This window comes from Excalfactoria chinensis, chromosome 2, assembly GCF_039878825.1.
Source record: "Excalfactoria chinensis isolate bCotChi1 chromosome 2, bCotChi1.hap2, whole genome shotgun sequence".
NCBI lineage: Eukaryota > Metazoa > Chordata > Aves > Galliformes > Phasianidae > Excalfactoria > Excalfactoria chinensis.
The window spans coordinates 24550748-24567218 of NC_092826.1; the positions used below are offsets into that span (position 1 = coordinate 24550748).

At 37.8% G+C, this 16471-nt stretch overlaps 1 protein-coding gene across 2 annotated transcripts in view; it reads left to right on the forward strand.

Annotated features, from left to right (window-relative positions):
- Positions 1-16471, forward strand: part of MMP16 (matrix metallopeptidase 16) — a 163647-nt gene that overhangs the window by 68896 nt on the left and 78280 nt on the right. Inside the window, exon 2 of one of the 2 annotated variants that reach the window (XM_072330184.1) lies at positions 14751-14899. The exons of the other annotated variant lie outside the window; for it this stretch is intronic. Coding sequence (XP_072186285.1) covers positions 14751-14899 — 149 coding nt within the window. The remainder of the gene's footprint in view (positions 1-14750; positions 14900-16471) is intronic. 2 annotated transcript variants of the gene reach the window in all.

Here is a 16471-nt window from a genome sequence, read left to right on the forward strand (position 1 = left end):
AATCTGACAGGGTTACTATGCGGCTATGTAGATTGTCTTCATTGCAAAACAGGAAGAGAGTGGCAGAAGTTAAAAATTCACCTCCTTCCTTCCAGCTGTTCCTAAGAAATTTTAGATTTCAGGGATATTGTTTCCTTTCTGTGCCCTGGTAGAAGAAACAATATGTTTTTCTTTTGAATGATGTGTTGTAGTACTTACTTCTTTCTGTTACTATTATGTCATGTGGACTAAGTAAAACCATTTGAGAAACCACAGCATTGCCTTTACTGTTCACTGCATTCTCTTCCTGTCTTCTTCTAGAAAAGGACAACATGATATTATCTATAGATAGCGATGTGCCTTATACAATCCATATTCAACTTCTATTTACAATCTCTGAATGATATTTAGCACAAAATCTTTAAAGTATACATCCTGAACAGCTGACTTTGAAAAACAGAAGACAAATATTTTGAATTTAGAAGTAGTTATATTATCAATTTATATTTTAAAAGTCTTTTTAACATAGGAAACATACTGTTTCATAAAAGCTCCTGGTGCAAGTATTGACATTGGTCATTGCTGAAAAGGTGTAGAAAGGAAGGAAGGAAGAAAGGAAGGAAGGAAGAGTAACATTCAGTAAAATAAAGGATCTGCTGATTCAATTGAATACATTTCCACTAAGGGCGACTTTTTTTTTTTTTTTAAAGACACAGGCATTCAAACACATCTAGAGTACCATGTGAATTTACATGCAGTCTTACCTGTAAAGATGCAGTCAAGAGAGAGCCTATGAAGTATAAGCATTATGTCATTACATTTTTTCTCTTTTGCATCCATGCAGTTTGAGTTGAATCCACAATATTCTCATGTTATTAAGGACATAAGGATCTATACGGGAAAGATTTGTATAGACATTTCTTGGATACTTCAATGATTAAAATACTGTTTTTCCTGTGTCAGTAAAATGTAAAAGTAAATTTGATAATGAAGAAAATTAAATATGTAATATTAAGAAAAAAGGTTTTGGCAGGTCACCTTTCCTATAAATGCTTAACTTCTATTACTCCTGTTTCACTAATGTAAACTTAAAATTTCATAAACTATAACAATACAGTTTTATCTAATGGATTCAAATACCAAGTGTCAGATATGGCTTGAATAATCATTTCCTCAAAGGAACTTTGCAACTTGACCTTTTGATTTTATTACAGTGAACTACCTTCCCACGAGCCTTTATAAAGTATCACAACACCATCTGTTGGTACATTATGTATTTATTTATTTCCTATGTAAATAGAACAAAGTTTTAACACTTTTATTCAGATAATTTGAAACCACAATGATCATCTTGTTCCAACACCCCTGCCATAGGCAGGGGCACCTTCCTCTAGATGTGGTTCCCTTAAGCACCACCTAATATGGCCTTGAAAGCTTCCAGGGATGGGGCATCCACAGCTTCTTCGGGTAACCTGTCCCTATGCCTCACCACCATCACTGTAAATGATTACTTCTTTCATCTAAATCTAACCTCTTTCAGTTTAAAGCCATTACCCCTTGTCCTATCTTTACATTTCCTTATAAAAAGTCCCTTTCCAGATTTCAAGTAGACTCCCTTTAGGTACTGAAAGGTTGGTATAAGGTTTCCCTGGAGCCTTCTCTTCTCCAAGCTGAACAATCCCAGCTCTCTCAGCCTGTTCTGCCTGGTAAGGGAGTTGCTCCAGCCTTCTGATCATACTCATTACCTTCCTCTGGACTCACTCCAACAGCTCCATGTCTTTTTTGTACTGCAGACACCAGTGCTGAACACAGGATTCCAAAAGTGTTCTCATGCGAGCTGAGGGGGTTTGCACCTCCCTTGACCTGCTGGTCACACTTCTTTCAATGCAGCATAGGCGTCTCAGGTGCCTGAGGGACACAACTCATCACTGGTCTTCACCTGGATATTAAGCCCTTGATGACAGCTCTTTGAGTGTGACTATCCAGCCAATTCCTACTGAATGGTCCATCCATCAAATTAATGCCTCTGCAATTTAGAGGTGAGGGTGTCATCTGAGTCAGCGTAAGATGCTTTGCACAAGTTCAGGTAGATGACATCAGTTGCATAATTTCCAGAAGGAACTGCTACATGATCTTACTAAGCACAGAGGTGAAACTGACTGTCCTGCTTTCCTTCTTAAAGTTTTTAAAAATAACAGCTATGTTTTCCCTTTCTCAGTCACTGGGAACTCCACCAGGTTGCCACAACTTCTTAAATATAATGGGTTGTGGCTTAACAACTTCATCTGCTAGTTCACCCAGGACCCACAGGTGTGCCTTATCAGATTCCATGGACTTGTGCACCTCCAGGTTCCTTAGATGGTCTCAAAGCTACTGTTCTCCTGCAGTGTGTGGCTTTTCATTCTCCCTGTCCTTGCCTTTGGCTTCTGCAACTTGAGTGGTGTGGCTAGTGAAATTGCTAGTGAACACTGGAGCAAAAAGGTTATTGAGTACCTCAGCCTTCATCATATAACCAGGTAACCAGGTCTCCTGTTTCCTTCTGGAACGGGTTCACATTTTCCCTAATATTCCTTTTATCACCAACATTTTTATTGAAGCTTTTCTTGTTGCTCTTCACATCCATGGCCAGAATGAGGGCTTTAGCTCTCCTAATCTAAACCCTGGAGGCTGAGATAATTTCTCTATATTCCTCACTGAATACTTGTATTTGCTTCCACCCTTTGTAACCTTTTTTGTGCTTGAGTTTGTCTAGGATCTCCTTCTTCATTCTTGCAGGCCTCCAAGCATTTTTACCTGATTTCCTCATGTGTATATATTTATATGCATGCATATAAAATTATATAACCTATAGCTGCAAACTTGAAGATAAGCCAAATAATGATGATTTTTCATTTTTCTCTTATAATAGTATAAAGTTTTTATTTGTTAGGTAATGTTGATAATGATTTAAAGGCTATAAGGAAAAAAAATCCCTGTTGAATCATAATGATGCAGATGTCTCTTTGGAAGTATGTGACTGACTGTAGTGATATTCACAGGGCATAAAATGGTCTCTGATCATTTCCAACAATTTGAGTGTTTGTTGCCTGTACAGAAATCATGAAATGCATTTCCTTTGTTGGTGATTATATATGTGAGGGCTTTTCTCTCATCTTGTGGAATCTAAAACAGGAATAACAAAAATACAGGCAGTTACTAATCTGTAGGAGCTATGCAGCACACTGTTTCTTTGACTGGTATTTAGTTCCCTGCTTACTTTTAAAAATACTGAAATGGAAGAAATAGCTACACTAAAATAGTGTGATGATAAGCACAGTCTAAATAATGCCAGAATACATAGATGGATTAGTCTAAAATAATCAGCTTGCAGGTGAGTTAGTGCAAAGATATAGGGATCAAAGATGCTAATACCAAACCGATGACAAGGTGGGGTTTATTCTTCAACTTTGTGTAATCTTCAGGAGTGTCATGAGAGAGTCACTTTGAACTCTTGCCGTCCTTGAGACATTACAAATTGACAGTTGCATTTAGATAGAATTTTATGTGTTTCAAGCCCTGTCTGGATTCTTGCAGTGCTGTGATGAAAAAAGACGTTTGAAAGCATTACTTTTACTTAATTTTGCTGCCAAGAAATTCAAGTGACTTACCCAGGAACACATAACAGGCTTGTGGCTCAGCCAGGACTGTTCTGACTCATTCCAGACTCATCATCTGATATATGCTACTCACTTTAGTCTGTCCCATGGTGTTCTGGACCTAGGTATCTGAATGAACCAAGCAGTTACAAATAACAAGCCTTAGAAATCAGTAAAAAAAAGAGAAAGAAGACAATTTAGAAAAGATCAAGGATGTTCCAGGTGTGAACCTCTCAGAGAAGAAAGAGGCAAAAAAAGAGAGAAAAGGTGGGGAGGGACAAATATAAAGATTCATATGGACATATGGTATCGTGTGCCCCCAGTGGCGCAGTGGTTTAAGCTGCTGCCTGCAGCACTGGAGGGCCCGGGTTCGAATCCCCCCTGTGGCGCAGGGGTAGAAGTGCCACTTCGCTACACAGAGGGCTCAAAACCCGGGAGTTGGACTCGATGATCTCTAAGGTCCCTTCCAACTCGCACGATACTATGATACTATGACAGGAGACTATAGGATCCAGTGGACAGTCTCCATACCACAAAAATCCTCTCTGATGGTTTTCAGAGTAGAGTACAATTCTTACAAAATGTATTCTAGAAAATAGATTGCTTAGCTGTCAGGCAAACAAAAAGTAGCAAAGTTGCAACCAAGTGCTTCTTTTGTTTGAGATTCACAAATAAAATCTGCTATAAAACAGATAACGTAGAAAAAGAGCTTTATGGAGAATTATATTCCTGGGACTTTTTTTTCATCTTTGAATATGAAGACTTTCACCTCCTAAACTTAGAGTACTCTGCTAGATAAGTTGTTATCTTTAAGACTTCTCCCCCTTCCCCCAACTTTTTTTTTTTTTTTCCAGCAACTGTGGATGACAACTAAGAATCACTCCTTCTTTCTACTTTGTCTTTTTTAAAAGACTATATTTTAGTTTCAGTTGGGATGGAGTTTTCTTCAGTGTCTGGTATGTTGCTGTGTTCTCAGTTCTAGGAGAAAAACAGTGCTGGTAACACACTGATGTTTATAGTTGCTGCTAAGCAGTGTTGTACCGAGCCAAGGCCGTTTTCAGCAAAAAGCCCAAGGCGCTGGGGGGGAACTGAATTAGGGCGGCTGATTTACAGTGGCCAAAGGGATATTCCATATCATACAACATCATGATGAAGGAGTTTTGAAGGGGGTGGGATTTCATCTCTATCTCTTCTGCTGTGCAGGGGGTGAGTTGGACATTGGGGGGTGGTGAGCAATTTCTCACTTATCTTTTAGATGAGTGATCATATATAAATGTCTCTATATATATGTAGTCATAACTATTATCCTTTCCCTTTTCTCTGTCTTAGTTTTATCTCAACCCACAAGTTCTACTTTGTTGTTTTTATCCCCAGTTCTCACCTCCATCACACTGGGAAGGGGGGGCTGAACGAACAACTGTGAGGTTGTCAGTTACCTGCCAGGTTAAACCACAACAGATTAAATGACTCAGCATCCATTGTACATATTTGGGTTACTTCAAAATTAATGCTTCCTATTTATTTCCATGGAAACTACAGCAGATATAAAGAGCACAATAACACTATTTGATAAAGTTCTCAGCTACAAGACATTATTTTTCAACATAGTCATTGCCACTAGCTATGCACTTTCAGCAGTGATGAAAAAAAGCCTTCTATACAGCTCCACACATAAATATCTGCACCACCACTGCTGAAATGCACTATCCACCACCTCACTGTACTATACATCCACCGTTCAGTCTCCATAAATGTTCAGTGAGATCAGTGTATGTCAATGGGTACCATTTTATTCCAATGGAGAAATTCAGTTCTACACCTTTGCTTTATACATGCTTCCATGTCAGATGCCATTCTGGCAGACTACTTCTGCTGCCATCCATCACATGGTAACAACATGTAATAGAATATTGGTAGAAGGGTTCAGCCTCTACTTCCATACCACCATTTACCTCCGGCATGGTGGGCTAAGGTAATAAAATAGGAGGCTTTACTTTTGGAGCAGCCCTCCTACAGCATTTGCGTGTGTTTCTTCTATACTAGGTATCATCCACCTTTTCACGTGACCTTTCATTTTCTCCTTCCTGTAGGTTATTTCTTCATTTCACATTAATATAGAGAGAATCTCTTTCAGATGAGGAAATTGACTCTCATTCTTAGTTTGTTCAGAGTAGCACCATAGGAATCTCTTGCTTCTTGTAGCAAACTATCTACTTGCTACAGCATGAACACTACTGATTAGGATTAGTATTGATCCTTTTTTTTTTCCTCATGTTAGGAGTAGTCTGTGTGCCTTATGGGCATAGAAGGCATAGAAAAAATTTGTGTTACAGTCACTTGATCGGTGTCTGTTAGAACTGCTGCTTTGAATCAGCCTGAGGACAGATTTGTGCTTGCGCCTATATACTCAGTCCTGTGACCAAAAGTATACATTTGCTTCAAATGAGGAGTACTATACACAGTAAAATAATTTATCATATTTCTCTGTGGTCATATGAGGAGTCCAGAATAATTTTAGTTACTACAGCAGATCTCAGGGGGAAGGTGGGGGAAAAAAGAAGCAAACAAACAAAAAACCGTAAAAATGCTAATAATTACTATATGGATTTCTGATCCCTCAGAGATTTTTCCATCATTTCAGCCAGTAAGAACAGGATTCTGCAAGTTTTCAGGATTCTTCAGCTAAAAATTGCAGAACTGCAGAATGCCTGAAGTCCAGTGACCTCTGGAGCCATCTGGTCCAACCCCTGCTCAAGTAGGGCCACCTAGAGAAGTGTACCCAGAACTGTGTCCAGATTATTTTTAATATTTCCAAGGTGGTAGGCTAGGCTCCTCAATCTCTTCACACTTATACATTAAAAAAGTGATTCCTGGAACCTCCAGTGTTTCACTTTGTGACCATAGCCTCTTTTCCCAGCACTGGGCAATGCTGTCCTCTTTGCACCTTCCCTTTAGGTTTTTATAGACATTATTGAGGTTCTCTCTGAACGTCCTCTATACCAGATATCCCAGCTACCTCAGCCTTTCCTCATAAGAGATGTGCTTCAGCCCCTTCATCATCTTCTTGGCCCCTGAAGCTTCAGACTTTTCTCTGAAACAGTCATGAATTACCCAGCCAGATTATTCAACACAACATCCTTAGCACTGCAGAGTATTTCATGTTTTCAAAGAAGCTATAGAAATTCTGGTGTTTCCAGACATATACTGTATGAGGGAGTGTTTACATCTAGTAGAGCTGTTAGTTTTATTTATGGGAGTGTTTCCACTGCTTTGGGTCCGTGCCAGTCTTCTCCAGAGATTTCTATTAGTGACTTGAGAAAATTTCCCTGAGAAACTAATGAGTAAGTTTATATTCTGCAGTCAGCAATAAAAATGTATATACTATTATGAGTAATGATCAAGGTACAAAGAGTTTTCTTTTCCAGGTCAAAAATTTGTGTCATAATCTGTTGTAACTCTGACGCCCTCCCTGTACAGACACTCAGCAGTGAATAAAGAATGTAACTCCTGCTTTTGGATATGAGTGATATCTGACCCCTATTCCAAGTGTACTTCAGAGTCTCTCAATCACAGCATTACATGCAGGTCCTACCTCTACTACTTAATGGTTACCTCTTTCATTCCAGTTCTCTCAAGGTACGTGTTTTTTTTTTTTTTTTTCCATGCACAACCATGACAGTAAAGCAAAAGATTTAGCACATATAAAATAAATAATAACGATCATAAATATTAGGGAAAAACATCATTTTTGAATATGTTTTGCCCTTTTACTTGCACCACTTCTTTGTTTTAAGTTTATTAGCCAGGCAGACCTTTTGCAGCCTTGACTTGCAGTGGAATTACCATTCACTATGTACTTCATAGGGAAATTCCACACTCTAATCCCTCTCATCATTTCATATACAGTGAGATATACGTGAACATGTACTGGCAAATCTGGCTTCTTATTAAGACTTACGTAATATAGATGTTTAGTTTCCTGTCCGTTTTGTAGAAAGAACGCAGGCAAAACCATAAAAATAAGCATACTAAAACTGGAAATTCCTTAACTAAAATTTAATGTAGATTTAATGTAGCTGCAGCAACAGTGAAGTCAGTGAAGCCTAATTTGTCCTCTGGCTCACTGTGAGCTCAACTCTGCTGCTTTTAGGACTACAGCTAAGTATTTACTATAGTGTGGTCTGCAACGTATGCATATACTGTGGACTTCTTCTGTTTAAGACCGTATTACAAATCTTTTAATCCATGTTAAATTGTATAAAGTAACGGATCTGAGATCATGACAAAATAATATGTGAATTGTTTTTTTTGAGTTTGTCATGTCAGTGCAGAACAAAAGAAATGGGCACATTTCTACATTAGGAAGAGCTAGGTCATATGAAAACTAAAAGTTAAATGCATGTACTTTATCTTTTCTTTGCCAAGAAGACAGTTGTTGCCACAGCTGATGCAATCACTGATTGGCTCTCTGGTTGTACCACAGGGCCCATCACAGAAACTGGAGTGACCATATAACTTATTACGAGGGTCAGGGCAACCACAGGGCTCATCAGGAGGGTTACAGCAACCACAGGGTCCATTGGAAGGATTGGAGAAGACGCAGGGCTAATAGTGAGGGTTGGAACAACAGCAGAGCCTGCTGTGTGCCCAGGTGACCAAGGCCAATGGTGTCCTGGCTTAGGTTGTGTAGAAATACTGTGGCTAGCAGGACCAGGAGTTGATCATCCCTCCATACTTGGTAGTAGTATTGTACCTTGAGTGTTCGGTTTTGGGCTCCTCACTGCAAGAAAGGCATCAAGGCCCTGGAGCATGTCCAGAAAAGGGCAGTGAAGCTGGAGAGGGTTTGGGAGCCCAAGTCTTACAGGAAACAAATGAGGAAGCTGTGATTGCTTTGTCTGAAGGAGGCTCAAGGGAGAAATTACTGCTCCCTACAACAGCCTGAAAGGAGGTTGTGGTATGGTGAGGGTTGGCCTCTTCTCCTAGGTAACAGTGACAGGACAAGTGAGAATGGCCTCAAGTTTTGCCAGGGGAGTTTCAGGTTGGATATTAGGAAAAATGTCTTCTCCAGAAGAGTGGTAATGCGTTGGAACAGGCTGCCCAGGTGTGTGCTGGAATGACTGTCCCTGAAGGTGTTCAGGAAACGTGTAGATATAGAACTGAAGACCACAGTTTAGTGGACATGGTGGTGAGTTGATGGTTGGACTAGATGATCTTAGAGGTCTTCTCCAAACTTAATGACTCAACTGTTCTGTTCTATAATTTATCTTGTTAGTCTTTTCTGTAGACTAAGTTAGATTCTGCTGGTCAGTATGTTTCTTTTTGCTTTAAGGAGGAATTACATAGGAATTTTTCTCACCAGATAAATACATACAATATACACTGTGTACACAATTTTCTGTATATTCTGTAAAAACACATTGATTTCTGCTGTTAAAAAGAGGAAATGCCATCGATAAAGAACTTGTGGATACAGAATTAAGAAGTAGAGAAGAACAGCAGAAAATTCCCTTTATTCTTCTGTGCAAGTACTTATGTACATCAGGCTATATCTGGCTCTTTACCTATCTAGTTGGCACTGAAAATTCAGTATTAGCTGCAGAAATTAGGCCTGTAACTTAGACATACTATTAACTGTTAAAAAATTGCAGCAGTACTACATCACTAGGAGGTAAGCGTGGTGGAAATGAAAAAAATGACATTGATGAATTATTCTTCAGATACTAATATATGGCATCAGTTTCACAGTAGTTTATGAGTATCATAATGGTGTTTCAAGTAATATCACTGTAGCAACAATAAGATGAGATGCAAAATCTGATACAGATATTAACTTTGGAAATTGCAGATTAGCAGAGTATGTAATAAATTGGCCCATGTGGAGAACTAATCTGGATCTACAAATTCTAATTCTAGAGTTAGCTTATTTACCCATATCACAGCCTTCAAGCTCTTTACAAGGTGACATCAGCACTTAAACTTTAATTCCATGGTGTGCAATAAGATTTAGATTCCTAAATGTGTATTTTTTGACACTACAGACTGAGTTATGCAGGCATTTTAAATAATTTCACTTATAGCATCTTTGGTAGAAACACCTTAAAAAAAACAGAAGTCAAAAAATTTTGTAATTATGAAACCTCACAGTTTTACTCAATACCCATAGCAATTTGTTTTTTATGATAAAATGTGAGAAAGGAACAGGAATGCATGAATAATAATGATATGCAACTGCACTACTGAAGGTGTTTATGAAATTGTTTTGATCTATGCTTTTTTAGTTTGTTTGATTTACAAAACTTTCAGGTTTATAGTACATAACTGTACTGTTGTTTATATTATGCACTGTCACTCAGTAACACTAATGATTCATTGATAAATTCTCTTCTATCTTAGAAATTACTGAGTTCTTAAATACTCTGGTTACCATCATAATAGTCTTACTTCATCTTTAATTATTATATATGCAATCTCTTTATTCTCGTTAACAATTTATTGGCAACATACTGTTTTAAAGAACACTCCTTTCCCCCAAACTGCAAAGACCTGAATGGCTGAAATTCATGGATGTATTTCATATGCTTTAAATTAACCCATACTTTATTTTTTAGAGGAACCAAGCATACAGACAAGTGACAAAAATATATCTATTCTGTCATCAGATGGTGCAATCACATCAGATTCAAATGAATGTAAAAACGATCATTCTGTCACGGCAGGAAATATACACAGCAACAAACAAAGTAGTCTAAGCATATTGTCAATGACATCGGGAGGGTTAAACAACACGTGCTGAACACATGGGTTCTGTAGACTGCTTCAGAATGTGCAGATCTCCTACAAACTCCTAGCATCTCTCTAGATTTCCTCACCTATGTGTTTTGCTTCATTTTGTTTTCCATAAGTTCTGAAATAAGAAGCTGAAATTGTGTGATGGATTGTTTCTGGTGAAAAAGATCATGGTGAAGAGCATGGCTTTTTCATTTTAAGATGTCTAAAATAATAATAATAAAAAAATGAGACATAAGCTTGAGTTTCAAGAAGTGAGAAGAAGAAAAAAAAAAAAAAAAAAAAAAAAAAGTAGTTTTAGACTAATATAGATCCATCCAAAACAATATGTTTGAGTATTTGGGTCCTTCTGAACCCAACATTGTTCATTTAAATTCCAGTATTTGTTAATAGGCCACCCATGGGAACTAACATACAAATCTAGGGCAAGCAGATGTTTAGTAAGGAGAGATTTTAGTTTCTAATTTCCTACAGGTTAGTGTGAATAATGAAAAGTCTCTGAGATTAAACAAATAGGTTATCTTTATTTTAATAAGAGTGGAGTGACTCACATAAGAGTTCAAACACATAAAAGGCTGCTGCAGAGGGGAAAAGAATATTCAGTTCACTTCACCAGTAGCAGGTAAAATGAGAAGCTACAGGCTTAAATTACAACAGTGGAGGTTCAACTCTGAGGCAAACCTCACAGCGGTAGGATGGAAAAGCGCTAAAATAAAGAGGGAAGTGATAGAGCTGTTGTCTTGCAGCTATGTTTTTCTGTGCTTACTGTAAGAGGGAGGTTACTTGGCTGTCAGATTGCTGCAGGGCAGAAAAGTCTTTCCCAAAAGCTCTACTCGAAATAGCAGTATTTAATCTTTCTAAATTGTATAAAGGAATGGGATTTAACACTGATTCCAGAGTCTGTGTAAAGTGTCTCCATTGGCATCCTGGATTCTATGTTACCAGAATTACAGTATGGTTTGGGTTGGAAGGGACCTTAAAGATCATCCAGTTTCAACTCGGTGCCATGGGCATTGTTGCCACCCACTAGCTCAGAATGTCCAGGGTCCCCATCCAACTTGGCCTTGATAGTTTATCCACAGGTTCTCTGGGCAACCTTTTCCATTGCCTCATCATCCTTTGAGTAAATAATTTCCTTATAACACCTATGTTAGATGGATATACTTCACTACTTTCTTTTACCAAGACAGTTTAGTTTCTCAGAGTGACAGATGAATAGCTGGCACTGTGCTATCATTACTGAAGTGCGTTAATGCAGGGAGACATTTAATCGCATTAGTGAGGGAGTGAGAAATTCTTGTGGCCATAATTTCTTAAATAGGTTGCCTCAAAATTACAAGGATGTGAGAAAATTGTTTTAACTTATTCTCCTACTTTGGCTGCCTCATTTTCCTCCTCTTTTTCATTTTCTCCATTTCTATATTTTGGACTTACAATTAAGTTTCTCGTTCATAGTTCCCACCATTTGTACTGCGCACAATTCTTAGAGGCATATTTCAGTTATCTGGCAGACTGAGCTGAGGTCCTTCAAAATCTGGTAGCAGATGTCTGGAGAATCTGAAGAATAACATAGGAATGAAGTTCGTTGTCACTTGTTTCATTTAATGATGCATGATAATACAGAGCACTAGTAGCTTTTAAAAGTATCAGGACTTGCTCTCCAAGCATTTACCAATTACTAGAGTTTGGAGTCCAATTTATCTGAATTTTCAGAAAAATGAACTTACTTTCAGACTGTCCTCCAACATTCAAATATTTAGACTTCTATTTGCTATTTTGAATACAGAGGTGTTCTGCTTCTTTTATTCAGTGTTAGGGAGTCATCCTGCACTATAAGAAGGGAATAGGCTATACTGTCCTTTCTTGCTGTTTTTCTTTCTGTTTTTCCCTGTGTCTGCAGCAGCACTATACTTAATTGCACTTTGTTCAGTCTAATCCCTTTCTGCCATAAGCAATACTCCCTCAAGCTCTTTCATCTCTCACTCTCCTTAGCACTTTTCTAATTTAGATATCCAAAGCTTTTTCTACTGGTAAATTTGCTAACCTATAAGCCCATATCCCTGTCTCCTTCAGGTTTGCAGCAGTGAAGATGTTTTTGAGTGGTGAGAGGCCTCTCAAGCCTACCAAGCAATTTTCTGTGCCTTTATCACTCAAATAGAACATCATGGATAGCCTGCTGAGTGTCTGTATACCAAACTCATGCTGAGAAGGCGGCACTGGTATAGGCAGCAGTGATATGCTTCTCAGAATTATTTTTCTTCCCTAACTCATCATATGGTTTAATATCACACTGACATTCTTCCTCTTGACTTTTCTGCACTGACTTGATGAGTCTCAAGATAACCCCAGTCTTAAATGTACTCTTTGTAAATATTAATTCAAAGGAAATCTACATGTTACCTTGAAATCAGTACTCTCTGTCAAACTGATCTGTTGCTTCCAGTGTCTTGTTTCTACTTATCAAACTCTTCTTGCCAGCCTTATACCTCTAACTGTCCTTTCTGAGCCATCCTCCAGTAACGGAAGGAAAAGCAGACTTCCTACAGGCAAACAAGAGATAAGCTAAGATGACACAAAATAATACAAACTTAAAGTTCACAAGTTCATCCTCAAAGCAAAAAAGCACAAGTCAAGTGTATGCAAAGTTGAATGTAGATACAGATTGTAGCAATTCAGTTTAATTGGAAATAAGGGCATCATCCTGTCCACTGAATATGCTTTTGGTCTCATTTCTGAATGGATCTTGTATGTAGAGATAATGAGAAGGCAAGAGTGGTTAGACTAAATCTTAATCCTGTCTGTATTTCATTCTTCTGATGTCTGAAGCTCATGACATTTTTGAGATTTTGTATGTACTGCATGCTGGGTAGGTAAAGCTTTTAAAATCATAAATATCTGAATGCATAACATGAAGATTTTCCCTATATCTAGTGCTAGTTTGATCCTTCACAGTTTTCACCTATAATATGTTTTCACTGCACAATAAAGTTAACCATTACAATAAATTGATTCACTTGCTCTACTAGAGGTACTTCTGTGGAAAGCTTATTCTTTTTAACTGTGTAAAATGGGAGTGCCAAACATGGCTATCTGGACTGGTGTCTTCCACCTAAACTTAAAAAGTGCACTGTTTGGTGTCAGACTGTGTGTCAAATGTGTGTATGAGGCACACATTGCTCACTGTGCTCTGTAAAGAAAGTGTAGGTAGATGCAGTTTTTTAATGATTCTGGATCTGTGAACTGGTATGTGGCACATTTGAGAGAGGTGACTTTCTGTTTTTTATTATTATTATTATTATTATTATTTTTAAGAATGGAAAATCAAGCTTATGGAAAATCAAGCAGGTGATTTGTTACTCTGGGGAGTGATATGAAAGGAGTACAATCTAAATGTAGTTCATAAAGTGGCAATATGTGCGGTTTTCACTGCAGTGAGATATTCCAATCCTTGTATGGGAAGCTAAGACATTTTCAAAGACATATCAGTACTTTCATCAGCTCAGAAGCTTTACACTGTCTTCTGTATAGGCTAGATTTTTAGAATACTTAAAAACATTTGGATAACTGCAGATACTTATTTGTGAAACATTGCCTCAAGAGGACAGCATATTTCTGAGAGTTTTCCAGGTGTACTTAAGATATTGGCTGTAATCCATAATGCTTTCAGTTATTTGGACCATGTCCTCTTCCTCTCACGTCTACACAATTAAGAGCATAAATAGTTGGCAGTAAATCTGTCTTGATTTGAAGAGGAGGATCCTCTTACCAGGGATATTCCTGTAAGTGTGCGCAAACTCTGCTGCTTCCCTGTCTCCCAACCACTTGTTTTGCTTATGAGTATGCAAGTTTTACATTCCTAGAAAACTGAATCTCTCCTCATTCTCTTTTTTGTGCTCTTCAAGAGAAGATAACAATGCAGTGTAAGTGTGTGAGAGCTATTTTGGGTTTATTATAGTTGGTGAATATTATTATGTGCCCTATGTGACATATATTGTAGGTTTTATATTTTCCCTGCTTTAAAATTCTTTGAAGTGCATACAGCCAGGAATAGGTACTTAAGCTGTAACTTCAAATAAATAAATACATTAAAAATATTTGAAGCAGGTAGTTTCAGGTAATAAAGAGAGCTGACTTCAGGGTACAAAACACTGTAAGTCTTGAAAGAAAAGAATCTTTATTAAAGGAGAAGAAATGAAAGCTTTCTTCTCTGTAAAAATACCTCCAACAAACTAACAGATTTTATGCTTGATGAATTAGAAATTTCATTATATAACACACAAAACTAATTACTGGGGAGCATTTTATTTACCTCTAATTTCTATTTAATAGCCACTGAACTTGTCATTGCAGGTATGGTTACAAAAGTATGGCTACCTTCCACCAACTGACCCCAGAATGTCGGTGTTGCGCTCTGCAGAAACCATGCAATCAGCTATAGCTGCCATGCAGCAGTTCTATGGCATTAATATGACAGGAAAAGTGGACAGGAACACGATTGAGTAAGTAACTGGTACTGAACTGCTCTTGACTTTTCTGTTTCAGGAAGACTAAAATAGAAATGGAAAAACTTTATGACACACAAAGTAGGGTGACCAGAATACCCAAATAGCATTCTACCTTCATATGGGGAGCAAAAGCCTTTCTGCTTCTCCTTGACTTTTTTTATTTTCATCTTGTTCTGCTGTATTTTCTGATAGCACGTAGTCAGTTGCCACTGCTGGCTACATTTGGGCATGTGATTCTAACGAAAATGCTTCAGGGTTAACTAAAGTAAAGGCCAAGAGTCTATCAGTGTAAAACTAGAGAGGCCTAATCCAAACTGGCAAGAATTCACAAAAACATATCGCAGTTGAAAATTTTTACTCCAAATTCCCTTATCCTCATTGCAAAACAAAAATGTTAGCACGCTGCAATGGCCCATTCATTTTATGGTTTCCGGTAACAAAAGACCAAGTGTGATCATTTTCACATGCAGTAAAATTAGATTAATTTTGCATGCGCTTTGCAACTATAAAATCATGTAAGGCGGGCAGAATCTGATTTTGTGCACAAATTATGTAGAAAAGAGAGGTTAAAAGTATCTTCCAAGAAACCCTATGCTATGACAAATTTTAGAAATGTACCAGAAGTATTGAGAAAAATACTTATTTGGGCTTAAGACTTGAAGTTTTGGGGCAATTCCATTTAAAATACAGTACGGATTGTCTGTGATTTTAGAAGTTACTTTGCTTGAAAAGCAAACAATAACAAAATAATGCATCCAATAATTACCTTACTGAAGTATGTTCCTTCTACTTCTCTTAAGTGTTTTTTGGGAGGAGAAAAAATTCCTTACCAGCCTTACCAGTCCCGATCTGATGTGTCATCCATCTTTTGTAATTCTTGTCTAGTAAAGTAGCTGACATGAATGATTTTCCAATCATTTATGGTTTAGGGAAGAGACTACCTAAAATGCTGGCAGAATTGGAAAAATCATTTTATTCCACTGGCATGCTCATTATTGCATTGAAAAGCAATAAAGCAAAGCAGATTTTAGGGCTGCCCTAAGGGGAGGTGAGTCGATCAGACATCCCTCAGTTTTGGAATTTAAAGGACCTTAGAAAAGGCAGTGCAATAGCAATAGGCTCAGGAAATGCCTTGTGAGGGAACTGTGCTCAGAGGTATGTTTATGGTCCAGCCTGCAGGGTGGAAAGACTGGGCTCTTTATCCGGCTTCACTGATTGATCCTTGAGGAGAGAGTACTGCTACACCCACTGCTTGTAGCCTTATAAAGACACATTAGTGACACCTTTGTAAGAGGCAATATATTTCACTAAAAGGAAAATAATCTGTTCACAGGTAGCAGTAAAGAGAGACAAGAGAACAGGAAAGGAAAACTAAAGAAGAGGCCATCTCTTGCTTTAAGGCATCAGTCAGCAAGTTAAAAACAAAACAAAAGCTAAAACAACTTAAAAAAACCCTGCACCTTTAATTACAAAGGAAAGTACTTTATGTTTGCAAGATTTTTCTCATTTCTTAGGTTATGTAAGAGGCAGAGGAATACAACCATTCAGTAGTCCAAAGCATTCATT